This window comes from Ambystoma mexicanum, chromosome 10 (genome assembly GCF_040938575.1).
Source record: "Ambystoma mexicanum isolate Mex_15411 chromosome 10, UKY_AmexF1_1, whole genome shotgun sequence".
NCBI lineage: Eukaryota > Metazoa > Chordata > Amphibia > Caudata > Ambystomatidae > Ambystoma > Ambystoma mexicanum.
Window position 1 is genome coordinate 861,828,276 of NC_090932.1, and position 14,155 is coordinate 861,842,430.

The following is a 14,155-nucleotide window of genomic DNA, read 5'->3' on the forward strand; positions in this document are numbered from 1 at the left end:
TAAACATTAAGACTTTCCCGGCCTCAAATGTATCAGTTGATTCGTCCTCTCTTCCCCACGTAGACCCAGCTCATGCTTTCGTCTCCTTTAGGTACCGACACTCAAATTCTTTGTGCCACTGATTATATTGGGGACTCTGCTTCTTTTTCCATGACATTGATATGCGTCTCTTCGCCAGGACACATGCCAGGTCCATGAACTTAGTAATGTTATTTGCTTGGCCTGGGTTGCGCCTCCAAAAGACATTTTAGTGGGTTCCATTCAAACCTAACAATTCCTGACTTCTTGCAAGCCTGTTCAATACTGAACCAGAATTTCCACACTTGGTAACATTTTCAAAGCATGTGCATCAGGTTGGCCCCATCTACACCACACCAAGAACAAGCTGAGGCCATTTCCAAATGAAATTGGGCCACTCTGCTAGGAGCCATGTAGGTATGGTGTTATACATTAAGTTGAACAAGACAGAACCGAGCGTTCTGGGACACATGTTTAACAAAACTGAACACCTGCTTCCATTGTGACTCTGATCTGCGACCTAATATCAACCTCCCACTTAATTTTCAGTCGCTCATTCCTTTCACCAACCACTCCCAACAGGCATCCATAAATCTGTGACGTCGGTCTCCAACCATCCTCCAGGCAGTACAGTAGGGTTAATGTGTCCTCTGCTGTCTCAGCTGGCCACTCCACCCACTTCCGTTTAGCCACCTTTGCCACCCTCATGTACCTTAGAAATTGGTCTTCGGGCAGTCCTTCGTTCTGCATGAAGCATTGCAGTTCTTTACATTTTCCATTCTTGAACATATACCCCAAGTTGATATGCCAAATTTCTCCCAGTCTGACCTCCTTTAGTTCTGTCAAACCTGTGCATGCATCTGCTACAATAGGGAAGTTTCGATAATACGGGTGTAATAAATGTCTGCTTCAGCGCCCTACCATATCTGTCTGCCCAGATCCACTAGTAGGCTTTGCGTGCCCGTGCAGCATCTGGGAACCCACAGTACTTCCTTGAGTCTAGTCGGTTTCACCGTTAGTCGTAGCAGGCCAGTTTCAGTGATGACTTTCAGACATCCACATTGTCACGTATCGCAGCTGGGCAGCCAGGTAATACGTTTGGGAGGTGCCCTCCGCCATCGCTATATGGCAAATAAAGCGTTTTGAGTGCTATTCTATGCCCCCCCAACCCCATAGAAAGTGTCTAATTATTGTCTCGAGGCCGCTGAAGAATATTGGCTCTATGTAATAATGCACAAGTCCTTTACCTTAGTTGCCTGACCATACTTAAAGCCCATTAGCTGGACATGCTTGACTTTTGGAATGATATTCCTCCACAGTTCCCTTTCTCGTCTCAGTACCTAAGTGGTGTGAATGAATGGAAGCGTACACAATTTTCAGTTGCCTGCTCCTCGTCCCAAATTTAAAGTGAAATGGTTGTTGGACATTTGGTGTGTAAGAAAGAGTTAAGACGGACAATGACCTACGAAGGCAGGGAGAGGGCAGGGTTCATTCTGACAAGGGAAAGGGGGGATACCATGTCTCACCCAAAAACATCCTCTCCCCACTCCGTGGTCCCTCCACCTAGGTGATCCTCCCTCGCATAACCACCCCCAGTGTCTGGATCCAAGATCAATGGCCTTTTCCTAGCCACCTGAGAGGAGGATCCAAGGGGGAGTAGAAGTGAGGATGCTTTCAGGTTTCTCACAGTTCCTGTTCTCTATTTTGTTTGAGTGGGAAGGTGCACAATGTACCTTGACTACGGAAGACGATATATTGCGAGTTACAGAGGAACTGCTTGGATTGGAGTATAGTGGTGACAGGGAAGCACGACATGTGGACAGAGATGGAAGCCCTGAGTGAAGAAGCGGGCACAGATGGATTGAGGGCGCACAAACATTTAAGAAATGGAACACGCTGTCGCTGAAGAAGTGACTGTGCTAGCTTGGGAAGACTGGCTACTCCCACTTTGTTATACCTTTTGCTTGGGGGCTTCAAGATGGTTGCCAACGTTGGTGAATTTGCAAGGGAAGCAGGTGGGCGTGTGGGGGGGCCGTCATGTAGTAGTTTCTGGCCGGCCCAGTGGGGTCGGAAGGTTTCTGAGATGGGGGAATAAGGGGAGTCAAACGTCTTTGTGGGAGAGTGGAGATTGGGTGAAGGGTGGGGTTTTTCCTGGGGGTTTTTCCAGTATTAAGTCAGTTGTTTTGGTGTATGTAGTGTGTGTTTGCTGGCTTTTTCCTTTCCTTGCCTGAAGTTGGGTGGCTTTCCCGCACAGGTCCTGGAAGCTATTGTGAGATTGTAGGGCAGTGACATGATGACCGATTGAAATCCAGGTCTCCACATAGGCTCTTTGAATATTTGAGGGCTCAATTCACAGACAAAAGCACATTAGTTGTGCGAGAGTTTAGGATATTAAAATTGGACATATTATGCTTACAAGAGACTCGCCTTCTTTGGGGTAAGTAACCTTTTTTGAAGGGTGGGGGCTGGGTAGGGGTTACTTTGCTTCAGGGATGCAAAGAAAAAAGAGATATGCATACTGATTGGTGGAAACTGTAATTTTAAGGTGAAAAATATGCTTGTGGCTTGGGAATGATATTACCCCTTTCTTAAGGGCTCCACTGACTGGGTGATGGTCATGGTCTGATCGGTTTGCCCTAATCAGGGTCTGCTGCTTTTCTGGTTGAGGGTATGCCATGAACTTTGTCTGTTTGTGGAGGGGTCCTTGTTTGTGGGTTGGGATTTTAATATGGCACTGCACCCTAGGAGAGATTGGTTGTCCTCTAGGGCTTCTCAGAACCCTAGGCAACAGGAGAGGGTCTCAAGGAGCTTTCGGTAGCTGAACAGAACTCTTGGGGCTCGGGATGTGTGTGAGGGCTTACATATGGGTAGCCGCCTTATACTTTTTACCCTGCTGCCCATGAGTCTTTCTTTTGGATAGACATGATTTTGGTGTACGGTATGATGGCTCATTGGGTGCTTGAAGTTGACCTTTTGTGAGGTTCTGTGGTCAGACCATGACCTTGTGCACGCTTGTGTAGACACTGGGGTAGAAAAGTGCGAGGGGCAGTTGTGCATGTAATGACTTTCTCTTTAAAGAAAGCCCCAGAGCTACTACTAAAGATCAAAGAATACTTTGAATTCAGTGATAATGGGGCTGTTGGGATGGATTTATGCATAGCGACTTGATACAAACAGTTCCATTCCGTAAGGAAGAAAGGAAGAGCAAGAAACCTATCCCTGAGGGACAAGATGGGTAAGTTACAGCCGGGAGGTCAAGGGAGGGACTATGTTAACCCAACACCAGTACTTCGCCTGCTTAAAGTGTAGTTGAGGGCCCTATTGGTACACAAGACGGAGTGGAAGCTTAAGCAAAAATATCACGGAAAAGGGGAAATGGCATATTGGATACTGGCTTGGCGTTCAATGGAACAACAAGCTTCTAGAAGGGTTGCTGTCATTCACACACCAATGGGCGATACGAAGTATAAGGAAAGGAAATGGAAATTGTGGAGATATTTAATCATTTTTATGGTACCTTGTACTAGTCTTAATGTGGTGGGAGACAGGAGAAAGTTGAGGCCTACTTTGCTCTTGAGATCTTGTGGCTGTCTGCCGATATGGTGAAAAGTCTTGAAGCCCTGATTACGGTTGAGGAGGATGTTGGCATGATCAAGTCTATAAAGAGTGGCAAAGCTCTGGGTGATGATAGCTTCATGATTCAATTTTACAAGAATGTTCCAGTTCACTTTGGCGTCAGTCATGGTTAGACTTTTTAATGAAATCTTGCGTGCGGGTTGGTGGGCTAGTGGTACGGGGGGGTCATTGCAAAAAACAAATTTGGGGGCCGTCATCACTGTTATCCCAACGAGGGGAAGGATGCTGCGTATTGTGGGTGTTATCAACCTACATCCCTCGTTATTGATGTAAAAAATTTTGCAAACGTTTTCGGGAATATGTTAGACAGGGTCCTTCCTTCTCTGATCTATGGCGATCAAGTGGGTTTTGTTTGGGGTCGCCAGGGTTCTGAAAGACTTGGGTATGTCTGCTTTCTTTAGATTCGGAAAAGGCCTTTGATAGGGTCGAGTGGCAGTTTAGGGGAGGCCCTATTAGAAAGGTTTGGCTTTGGGGTTATAATATATTTTATTTATATTGCGCCCATATACAAGTGTTTCAAGGTGCAACGAGGCAAGGGAGGGGTACAAGGGAGGACAAAACAACAATCTTACTGGGCCCAGTGACATTGAGAATGCGCAAGTGCAGGGGAGAGGGAAGGGGGGGCAAGTGCAAGGGAGGAGTGGAAAGTGCTGAACACATGATCAAAACAGGTAGTGCGGCCATCGGGTGGCAAGTGCAAGAATTAAGTGCGGACAACGGGTGTCTAATAAATGCAGGTAAGGGCACTGTAGGGTTGCAGATACAGACCCAAGTGCAAGGGTTGCCAGGAGGCAGTGCGGGTATGCAACTGGGTGGGCATGGTTCTGTGCCCATATTCAGAGGGTAGCCAGTGCCGAAACGGAGATCAGCAGGGGAGAGGAAGAGAGAAGGCAGAAGCAAAGAGGAAGGTCTTAAAGTGCTTCCGGAACCGAAGATGCTCCAAGTTTCAGAGAGGCAGGGAGTCTGTTCCATAGGGAGACCCCAGCCAAAGAAAGATATCTACCACCAACTGGTTGCTTGGAGAAGCGACTGACCCTGAGGGAGTTGGAGGTGGAGGAGCGAAGAGCTTGAGTAGGAAGGTATTTCAACTTAATGCTTGCAGCCACTGGGAGCCAATGCAGAGATTTCAGGGCTGGAGAGATACGATCGCTGGGCTTGAGGCCAAGGGCAAATCTTGCAGTCCTGTTCTGGATGAGTTACAGAGAGCGGAGAGTAGTGGCAGGCAGATTTAGAAATATGCTGTTGCAGTAGCCCAGCCTAGATAGAACCAGAGCTGTAGAGACAGTCAGCTTCTGGGGGAAGGAGAGGAAAGGAAGAATACCTCTAAGGATGTGCAGTTGGTAGTTTGACTTCTTAGAGACATCAGAGATGTGTGGAGAAAAGGAAAGCGTGGAGTCAAAGATGACCTGGAGGTTCTTAGCCTCATTGGTGGGAGTAGGACGAGGGCCAAGGGAGGCCAGCCAGAGACAGTCAGAGATGAGAGGTGTACGAGGGTAGCCTGAATGCTAGACCGCGGCGAGGAGCGAGTCAAACCTATATGCACATTTGATGTGTGAAACATTGAGGTATTGTGAAACTAAATTGAGATAACGAGGAGTTGCTGAAAGGATGACGCCCATCAGCACCATTTAAAACAAAGTAAAGAAACTTGAGATCGTTGAGGAGATGCCATCCATTAAAGTGGAGATGTGAACTGAACGGATACGCCCTATATTGATAACAAGATTACCTGCCTATAGAAGAAATACAGCAGGACCTGAGACCTTGCTACCCACGGTCGAATTGAGAGCCAAGGTAAAAAAAATATATCCAAATACGAGAGTCTGTGAGGAATCTATTCCACATCTGCACGCCCTCCGACATCTAAATGTGGAGATGGTGTGGCTCACCCCAGTTTATCTGAAGCAAGACATAATGAGTACTTCGCTGTGTGTCCTGATGAAGTTTGAAGAAACAAGGGGCAAGATTGGTAGTGGTGATGATTGTAGACAACCGAAACACGTGTTGACCTGGAATACTTTTTGTGATATTGATGTAAAGACAATTACACCTGTATTGAAGAAAGGGTTGAAAAAAAATCTGTCAACTGATAGTTTTGTAGATGGTGATATGAGGTGTCCCTTTATAAAAAGTTAAGATAGGTTTCGAACATACGAGTGCGAGTATGAATGTGTGATGGGAAAAATTGTTGTGAGACAGGAAATTCATTGTATAATTATTGTATATATGCATTTAGAGTAAATATAGTGTATTTTTGTATTTTGGAATAAAACATGTTCTTGGAACAAACAAGAGAATAAGAGAATTTTGTCATTCTCAATCCACTGGTCCATGTTTTGTTATATTTTCTGTATAAGTTTGTGTGGCTGGGTAAAATGCCCATACTAGTAGGGCCACGCATACGCTCCCTAAGGATTATGGGGGTTGTGGATTTCCATATTTGTAAACTATTATAAGGCTGCCAATTTAATAGTACTCGTGGAACAAGGGAGAGATGACTTTGCTAGAAGATTGGGTGGTTCATTCTGGGAAAGTGAGAGATTTCTTGTGGTCCTCTCGGAGGTTGGTCCCGCAGATGGCCCGTACTCACCCTGTTGGTGTTGTGGCTGCTGTTGAGGTAGGGAGCGTCTAACAGGATGCTTTCCATATAGCCCTCTCCTTAGTTTGCTGTGGGGGTCCCCCTTCTTGATCTTGGTAAGTTGGGCTTATGCTTTGTGCAGGATTGATCGGACGGGGTCTGGAGAGAGCATGCCACTTGTTTGAGGGGGTGGAAGGTTTAAATACTTTGATGTGGTTCAATCCATGTTGGGGCCTCTTATCTTTATTTTGGATTATTTGATGTTGAAGAGCCACCTTACAAACCCGACATAGCAGGTGAACTTGGCTAGGATCTCATCCCCTTTGAATTGGTCTTGGATATCTGTGTCGGAAGAACGGGCATTGTCTCCAAAATGTAGAAGTCTCTTGTCACTAGTGACACATTATCGTGACAACGGTTCAAGGGGTTTTGGGAATCACCAGTGGGTGGGGTTCTCCTCTACACATTGTGGGATAAAATATTCAAAGTGGTAGTTCATGGGAATCCCCCAACACATTCGATGGAACACAACTTAAGTCCTCCAGGGGTGGCATAGAGACCCTTATACACTTTCTAAGATGTTCGCTGGTTCCTCTCCCAAGTGCTACAAGGGATGTGGTCACTAGGGATGTAACGGTATAACAGTATACCGTTAAAGATACCGTGAACCACTTAATTGACCAATAATAACAGTCACATTGTTTATACCGGTATACCGTTTATACCGTTAAGTGTGCTTTTCAGTCTGATTTGGAAAGGCTGCAGAAAGCAAGTGCTGCGCAGTCTTGGTCTTGCACTGTTGGATGTGCCATCTGCCAAGTAGTTTCAGTTGGAGCAGTTTTTAATGCCATTCCATAAACCACACGTGCCTGACACAATCAATATGTTAGCAATAGGAAGAATAAATACAGTGCCAAGAAGGAAAAGGGTTTACTTTGGGATGGCGGCTTTGGGGTTTATGTATTTATAATGGATAATGTTTGCTAAACATATGACAGTGGGGGATTTCCCTGGTTCTATCAATGAATTTACATATAATAAGTCACACTGCAAAATTCACTCATCTCTGTGGGTATTCACTGCTGCCATACCAAAGGTGACATGTCCGTGTTTACTGAACACCTTTTGGCCCGCAAGTCAACTAAAGGCTGTCGCATAAAGAGAGAGTGCGTGTTTGTGTTCATGCGCACACGCATATACTACCATCAGCCTCGATTGATCTGTGGCGTGCAGGTTATCAAGATGGCAACTAGTTCATCTTCACCAGTAGCCAGTGGGGGAGCCAAAAGCCTAAATGACCACGTAAGATAAGCTGTTAAGTTTGCTTTGCCAGTCGCAGCAGGGCTCTCCCCTCCTCCTCTCCACACGTGTGTTTGTGTTTGGTGGAAGCAAGGGGTGACATTTCAGTGGAAAGTATGTTTGAAAAGCCCAATTCTGGTCCTGGGTGCCTGGTTTTGTTTGTGATGATAAATCTGACAGTTTATGACCTTTTAGAAAATATTTGTTAAGATTTGTTAACTCCACCTGCTATACCGCGATAACCATGATATACCGTCATTTGGCAAGAAGGTTATCGTACCGTCATAAAACTAATACCATGACACCCCTAGTGGTCACAGCGGGATATTGTTTCATATGTGGCAACATGGCCAGTCGTGCAGATCTTTTGGGCAGAGCTCTTGAGTTGGATCAAGGGCTACATGAGAATTCCATTGACATTGGAATGGTTGAGTGTGTTACCTGGGATCCTTCTGTGAGATTATAAGGGTTATTGATTTCCTAGAAAGTGGGAAGCGCTTTTGCAGGCAGGCAGGCAGGCTGGCTGGCTGGCACTGGCCAACAATTGGAAACTGGGGGCACACCAGATACATCCGATTGGTTGTTGAAGGTGTGGGATGTGTATTTAATGGAGAAGCTTAAATATGTCTCATGATGACCTGCCCACTTTTGAGGCAGAATGGGGAGCCCTCACAAAGCATTTGGAGAAGGTGGGGGTTTGGTCTTGTGGTGGCTCCAATAGGCCCTAGTCTCAGGAACAATGTGATCTAATGCTTGACAGTGGGACGCCTGGTATGGAGGTATAGTGCGCTCTGCCAGCACTTTGTTTGGTAATGGCAACAAAATGGTCGCTAGCGGGCTCATGTTGTGAGGATATTGCGATTTGACTATGGGCTGGAACTGTGCGGGCACAGAAATGAATCAGTGTTAAATGCTCAATATGGTTATCCTTTTTTTTTTTTTTTTAATTTATAAAAAAAAAAATTCTCTTTTCATTCCTGTTAGGGGAATTGTGTGTGTAAAGGGTGTTTCTGGAAACTTGAGAGGTATACTTTGTTTATTTCCGTCTAGGCTAGAATTCTAATGTCTGTTTTTGGTTTTGGTGTATTTTCTTTTCCTCTAGTTCTTTGATAAAACGATCAAAAGAAATAAAAAATAAACAAAAGGTTTGGGGGTCTATATGGTATGGGGGTAGGAGTTACCTAAAGGAGAAGTGTTTCCTAACAATAGTCATGTATGCACCCTCGACAAGGGGGTGATTGTTAATTGCATCCTGGGGTTTGTCCGGGGTGCAAATACTTACTTAAATTGCGCGGGAGAACTCTCCAGTGGGTATAAAAAGATGGCCACTGTCACAGTAAACAGAAAAAAGACTGGAGAAGAATGCTCCGGTCGAGCAGGTTTGTTTATTTATATAACGCTCCACACTGGAGGTATCTGTGCGCGTTACAAGTTACTTAGAGGTTACAAGTTACAAGTCATGTAGGAACAGGTGCATAGTGGGACAGTTATAAGACATTATATACAATATTTATATAAATGGGGAGGGATTGGGGGGGTTGAATGAAGGGTTGCGCATTGTTTTGGTGCAGATCTGTCGGTGGTTGGTGTCAGGCGGATACAACGGGAATGGTCCAGAGGACTGTCTGGATAATCAAGATGGCAGCACCTGAGGAAGGTCCTCGGGTGTCTATGGAAAACTCAGGCGTACGCTGACTTTTTAAGCTGGTGTTTAAAGCCACCTGATTGGCTAAACACCCATCCCCGGGTCAGAAGAGTCAGTTGCCCTCTTAGAGTGTTGTCCTTAATGCAGTGGGGAAAATGTCAAGTTGAAAGCTAGCCATAAATTCACTCGCCACTTCCACACTACACATACATACTTGGCACCATTTCTTACTCACCAAGAGTCAATTATCACTGGCTACCTCGTGAGTTTGAGCCCTGGCTCAATCTAAAGCCTCCTTTTTGATTTGGTTATCGCCATTATTTTACAAATGGAACCCTAATTTACTTCTCTCATACTTCATTCCAGACGGTTACCAATTCGCTACACACAAGAGCAGAACCTTTTTTCTCTTCTTCACCCGACAATAATCTGTTATGACGCTTGTTTGGGGAGATTTTTGTCAAACTTTTCTTCTGTATCCCTGAACAATCCAGATCCAATTTCTGTCTGACACCTCCAGAAGTAGGCATGTTTTTTCCATAACCTACTCAAGCTATCAGCAGGAGAGAATCCAATATGATTTTCTGGTTAGTAGCACTTGCAACTCTTTTTCTGGTTAAAATCCCTCGCATGACTATTGGGCATTCTTGAGCATACATCGGGGCCATCACATTTCCAGAGTATAACTTAACGTCATATCACCACAGCCACACTAGTAACTGCGTTTGCAAAAGTTCTGCTGGCCAATAAGAATAGCTTTTGTCCCTTTTCTTGATTTATATTTTCTTGTGGTCTACACATTCATCCCAAAAATCACTCTCCCCACTGTGTATTCCCCTACCTGTGAATTAAGCCTGTACAATTGTCTCCATGCCCCCCGTCCCCTTTCCTGCTCTCCTTCACCCCTTCATTCCCCACCCCCAACACCTTCATAGAGGATGGTTTTAGCTGTCCCCCTAGTTAGGGTCAGAAATTGCCTTTACCCAGAGAAAACTTGGTGCTTTAAGTTCACTACCATGATACTGTGTGCAATATAAAAAAACGAATAACGTAACCTAACAAATCCAGGCTCCCCTCATCCCATACTAACACTTCCATATTTTTGGTGCTTACATTCTAGAGTTATACAAAATATAGAACAAGCTCTCAAAATTCATACAAAAGTTGTATTTTCAGGTTCATAATATGAATGTCCTTCTGGTGACATAATTGGCAATGGATTGTTGAGCTTATGGATCATTACACATCATTTTGCATTTGATTACTTCGATGCATGTGTTCTGGCCTGTGCCAAACTGACATAGCCTCTATGATCTGACTATGAGTATCTCCTATTTAGTTCTGAGTGAGAGACATGGGCTATAATTTCAGACATTTGGAAATATGAAAAGAACTGTTGGAATACAAGTTGATAAATAGTGAGTAGACCCCTTGGACATAACCTAAAAAGATGTGGACATATTTGGAACATTGGAAAGAGTGTTAACTTTGAAGTGCTTATTTTCTCTCTGTACCCACTCTGTTCCCTGCAAAGTTGCATAGTGTTAATCAAGGCAAATCGCTCAACAAGCGCAGCAAAATACAGTTGATAAATTTGCTCATAGTTTTTCAGAGTTATTAAACACATTTCTCGATGTTTCATGCAAAACCACAGTTATCATTGTGAAAACGTGTCCTTTGTTTTTCACTTTGCAGTGTTCTCCTGTGTACCCGAAAGACCTGGAATGCCCTGTTTTGGGGAAGATAGTAAGTTGTCATTTACCTACAGTCTGTGTCCGTATCAATCTACAACTTAATATTCCAGTGTGGCACTTGTTTTCTCAATCCTATTCTTTTCTTAATTGTATGCTGACATTTCAAATGGGTAGCAACAGTATTGGTACGCTTTAGTAGTAAAATCTTTTCGTGTAGTAATAACATTGAAACCCCATAGCAGGCATTTGTCTACATGACTTTCAAATCGCCAGTTCACCTTTGGTCGTTTTCTTACATGAATTGCTTTCTCTTAAGAAAAGAATATCCCCACCTTCCAGTTACTTTAATGCATGTTGTTGTCTTCCTTGTTAGAGTCCATCTACAGACGCGGGGCACGTAGGTGGAGAAAACTTTACTGTGCAAATGGACACACGTTCCAGGCCAAAAGGTTCAATCGGGTAAGATGAACTTCTCAGTGTAACTGAATATGACATGAACAAGTGTGTACATATTAAAATGCGTATTTCTTGATGCTCCTGAAACCTTTTTCATATTTTTTTTGTTTTGTTTGGAAGGCAGACTTTCCCATTTTTCAGTTTAATTAGACAGCATAGGAACATGTGTTTGCTCAAAAATTCAAATGAAAGCCTTAACAAAGCATTTTGTATTCTTTGGGTATGGTGACACGTTTTCTTTTACATAAAAGAAAACATAACCTGTGCTGCGTATAGATATTCTAATGTTGAAGAACATGGTTGAAGAGATTAAAGATCATAGTTTTGCAGCATCTATTGGTAAGAGATTCAGACGATTTGCTCTGGAGTATGTTTGATTTTGAACTGTTCAAACGTGCCAAATTATAACTGCTTTGAAACATAGGTAGGATGAAGGAAGGATTCATAGACAAAGGATGAGGGAAACCTCTTAATGCTGAGGTGCCTTACCAGATTAACAGGTAACACATGGTATCACAATTCATATAATTAATCAAATAAATACTTGGGTGTTTGGAGAGGGCTTGTCCATGAGAGGGGCTTAGTGTGGACTGCTTAAGCCCCATATCAGTAAGGAGGTATCTGGACAGCAGAGGGGCCTGGATACATGCAACAGAACATTATTAGAGGTCAGACATCCTACCATCTACCCACATCCGGTTAGACTTTGCTTCATCCAAAGTGCAGAAGGAGATTTTATATTGAAATATTTATGAAAGGAGACAATGTTAACCAGCGATAGTTAGTGGTCAATGACCGGTTAGGTAACCCCCATCGATTCAGAGACGGCCCGAGTTAACAGCCAAACGTCTAGCAAAGCAACTCCAGGCATGCCCCTGAACGCTCCTACCAGAAAGAATACAACCCGCTAGGGAAGAAGGCCCACGTCCATCTAATCTCACACATAGATGAGAGCAACCGCAAAGAACTCTGCTGCTAAGAACGTTCTGCCAAACAAAAGTACATCGCGTCTTGAAACACTTGTGTATAGGCACGTTATAAATGCCATATCATATCAAGCAGAAACCTTTAAAGATACACAGTCATAATGACGCAACAACATACAGTAAAAACCTGCGCAGCTGATTGGGATGCTTGTCTATTGGTCCTGTCCCAGTCTGTCTGTCTTCCATCACGTGGGTTCTGCGGAGCTCATCTTCTCACATCGAAGGTTAGAAAACAAATTAATTATACTTCTACCGTACGGATATTTTATCACTCGTACTGTGCACTTGGCAGGCCTTAAGACTGACACAAAGGAGGTTCTGGGGCACTCTGACCGTCACACACACATTTCACTCACTCCGCTCTGCGCAATCCGGCTCCAAGGTCTAAACCCTCGTTTTGAACTATAATTCATCCCTCCCAGCGCCTCACAGTACAAATCACACAATTTTCGTTTCAACAATGCACCCTGTCTGTCCTCTTTGAACAGCTCAGGACTTGTTAGTTTGGGGTTGTTGGTCAAAGGGCACCTGGTGCCAGGGAATTCAGGGATCTTAAGGTTTAGTTAGTTATATGGGCTGTAACCCGTGGGCCTCCGGGAATGGGCCGGGTCATGCGTTGGCCAGTGTGAGATAGCATGCACACCAAGTGCCGGTCTCTGATCGTGGCCTTGTAGGACACATTCCTTTTGGGTAAAAAGCATGTCTTTGCAACACTGTTAAAACAATGAATGCGCATTGTGGCGGTTGGGCATGTGGGCTGTCCTCATGGGAGCTCGGGCATGGCTGAGGATTGGTTACTAATATCTACGCAAAATAGCAAGTCTGCTTGCGCCTTATGCTGTATTATCTGGATAGACTATTTGGTTATATCGCAGCGGGTCCTGTTAAACTGGGAGGTGTCACTTCTCACCACCCCCACTACCCCCTGGCCCATTATAGTGCTTTGAAAGCATCTCGCCTCAGTCTAAAGCGCCTAGGCGGGTGGCACGGGGCTGCCTCCTTCCCAACATTTTTTATTTTTTTTAATTTTATTAATTTGTTCAAACCAAACAACAATACAAACCAAACATGCAGTGCATTTTACAACAATTCAATTGTTCAATACTTAATCTCGGTCACTGCTACCCCCAACCCACCCCACCCCCTTTCTGAGCCTATTTTATTCCTCGCAATCTGTATCTGTTGCACGTGGCGGGGTCTCGCTTCCCGTGGATTCTGTCGGAACTTGTAGTGCTCCAAACAATTCTGCTGTTAATGATTTCCATGCAATCAGGGTTCCCGCCTCTTCATCCCCCCCTGTATTGCTCGCCTCTTGCCATACCATCGTTTCAGCCTCCGCCCATTTCTGCAACTCCCTCCACCATACCTCCACCCTTGGCTTGTGACACGTCTTCCATCCCATGGCAATCCTTCGTTTTGCAAGCACATATGCTAAATCTTTCAGTTGCCCAACATGCTTAAGTTTCTGTGATCTGGGGAACCCTCCCAGCAAGCAGGCCCAGGCAGTGTCTATGATGATCGTGACCCCCTTTTCTGCTAGTTTCTGTGCCACTTCTCTCCAGAAACGCTCAATTACTGGGCATAACCAGAACATGTGTGTCATGTCAGCCTTTTCCTTGTCGCATTTGGGACATGCTTGTCATCCAGCATTTTCAAACCTGGATATCCTCAGAGGTGTCATGTATGCTGTGTGCGTTATATACAATTTTATTTGTTTCAGTCTCGCATTCCTTGACAACTTCTTGTGGTATCCCAGGGCCCGTTCCCACATCCCATCCTCTATCGGGACTCCTACTTCCGCTTCCCAGTCTAGTCTCAATTGTCAGCTCCTTCCCAACCTTAG

The 14,155-nt window shown here is 44.6% G+C and overlaps 1 protein-coding gene across 3 annotated transcripts in view; it reads left to right on the top strand.

Moving 5' to 3' along the window:
- PRKCI (protein kinase C iota) overlaps positions 1-14,155 on the top strand; it is a 1,761,305-nt gene that overhangs the window by 551,569 nt on the left and 1,195,581 nt on the right. For all 3 annotated transcript variants that reach the window (XM_069618564.1, XM_069618565.1, XM_069618563.1), the window contains 2 exons: positions 10,872-10,922; positions 11,244-11,329. In XM_069618564.1, the coding sequence (XP_069474665.1) occupies positions 10,872-10,922; positions 11,244-11,329 (137 nt within the window). The remainder of the gene's footprint in view (positions 1-10,871; positions 10,923-11,243; positions 11,330-14,155) is intronic.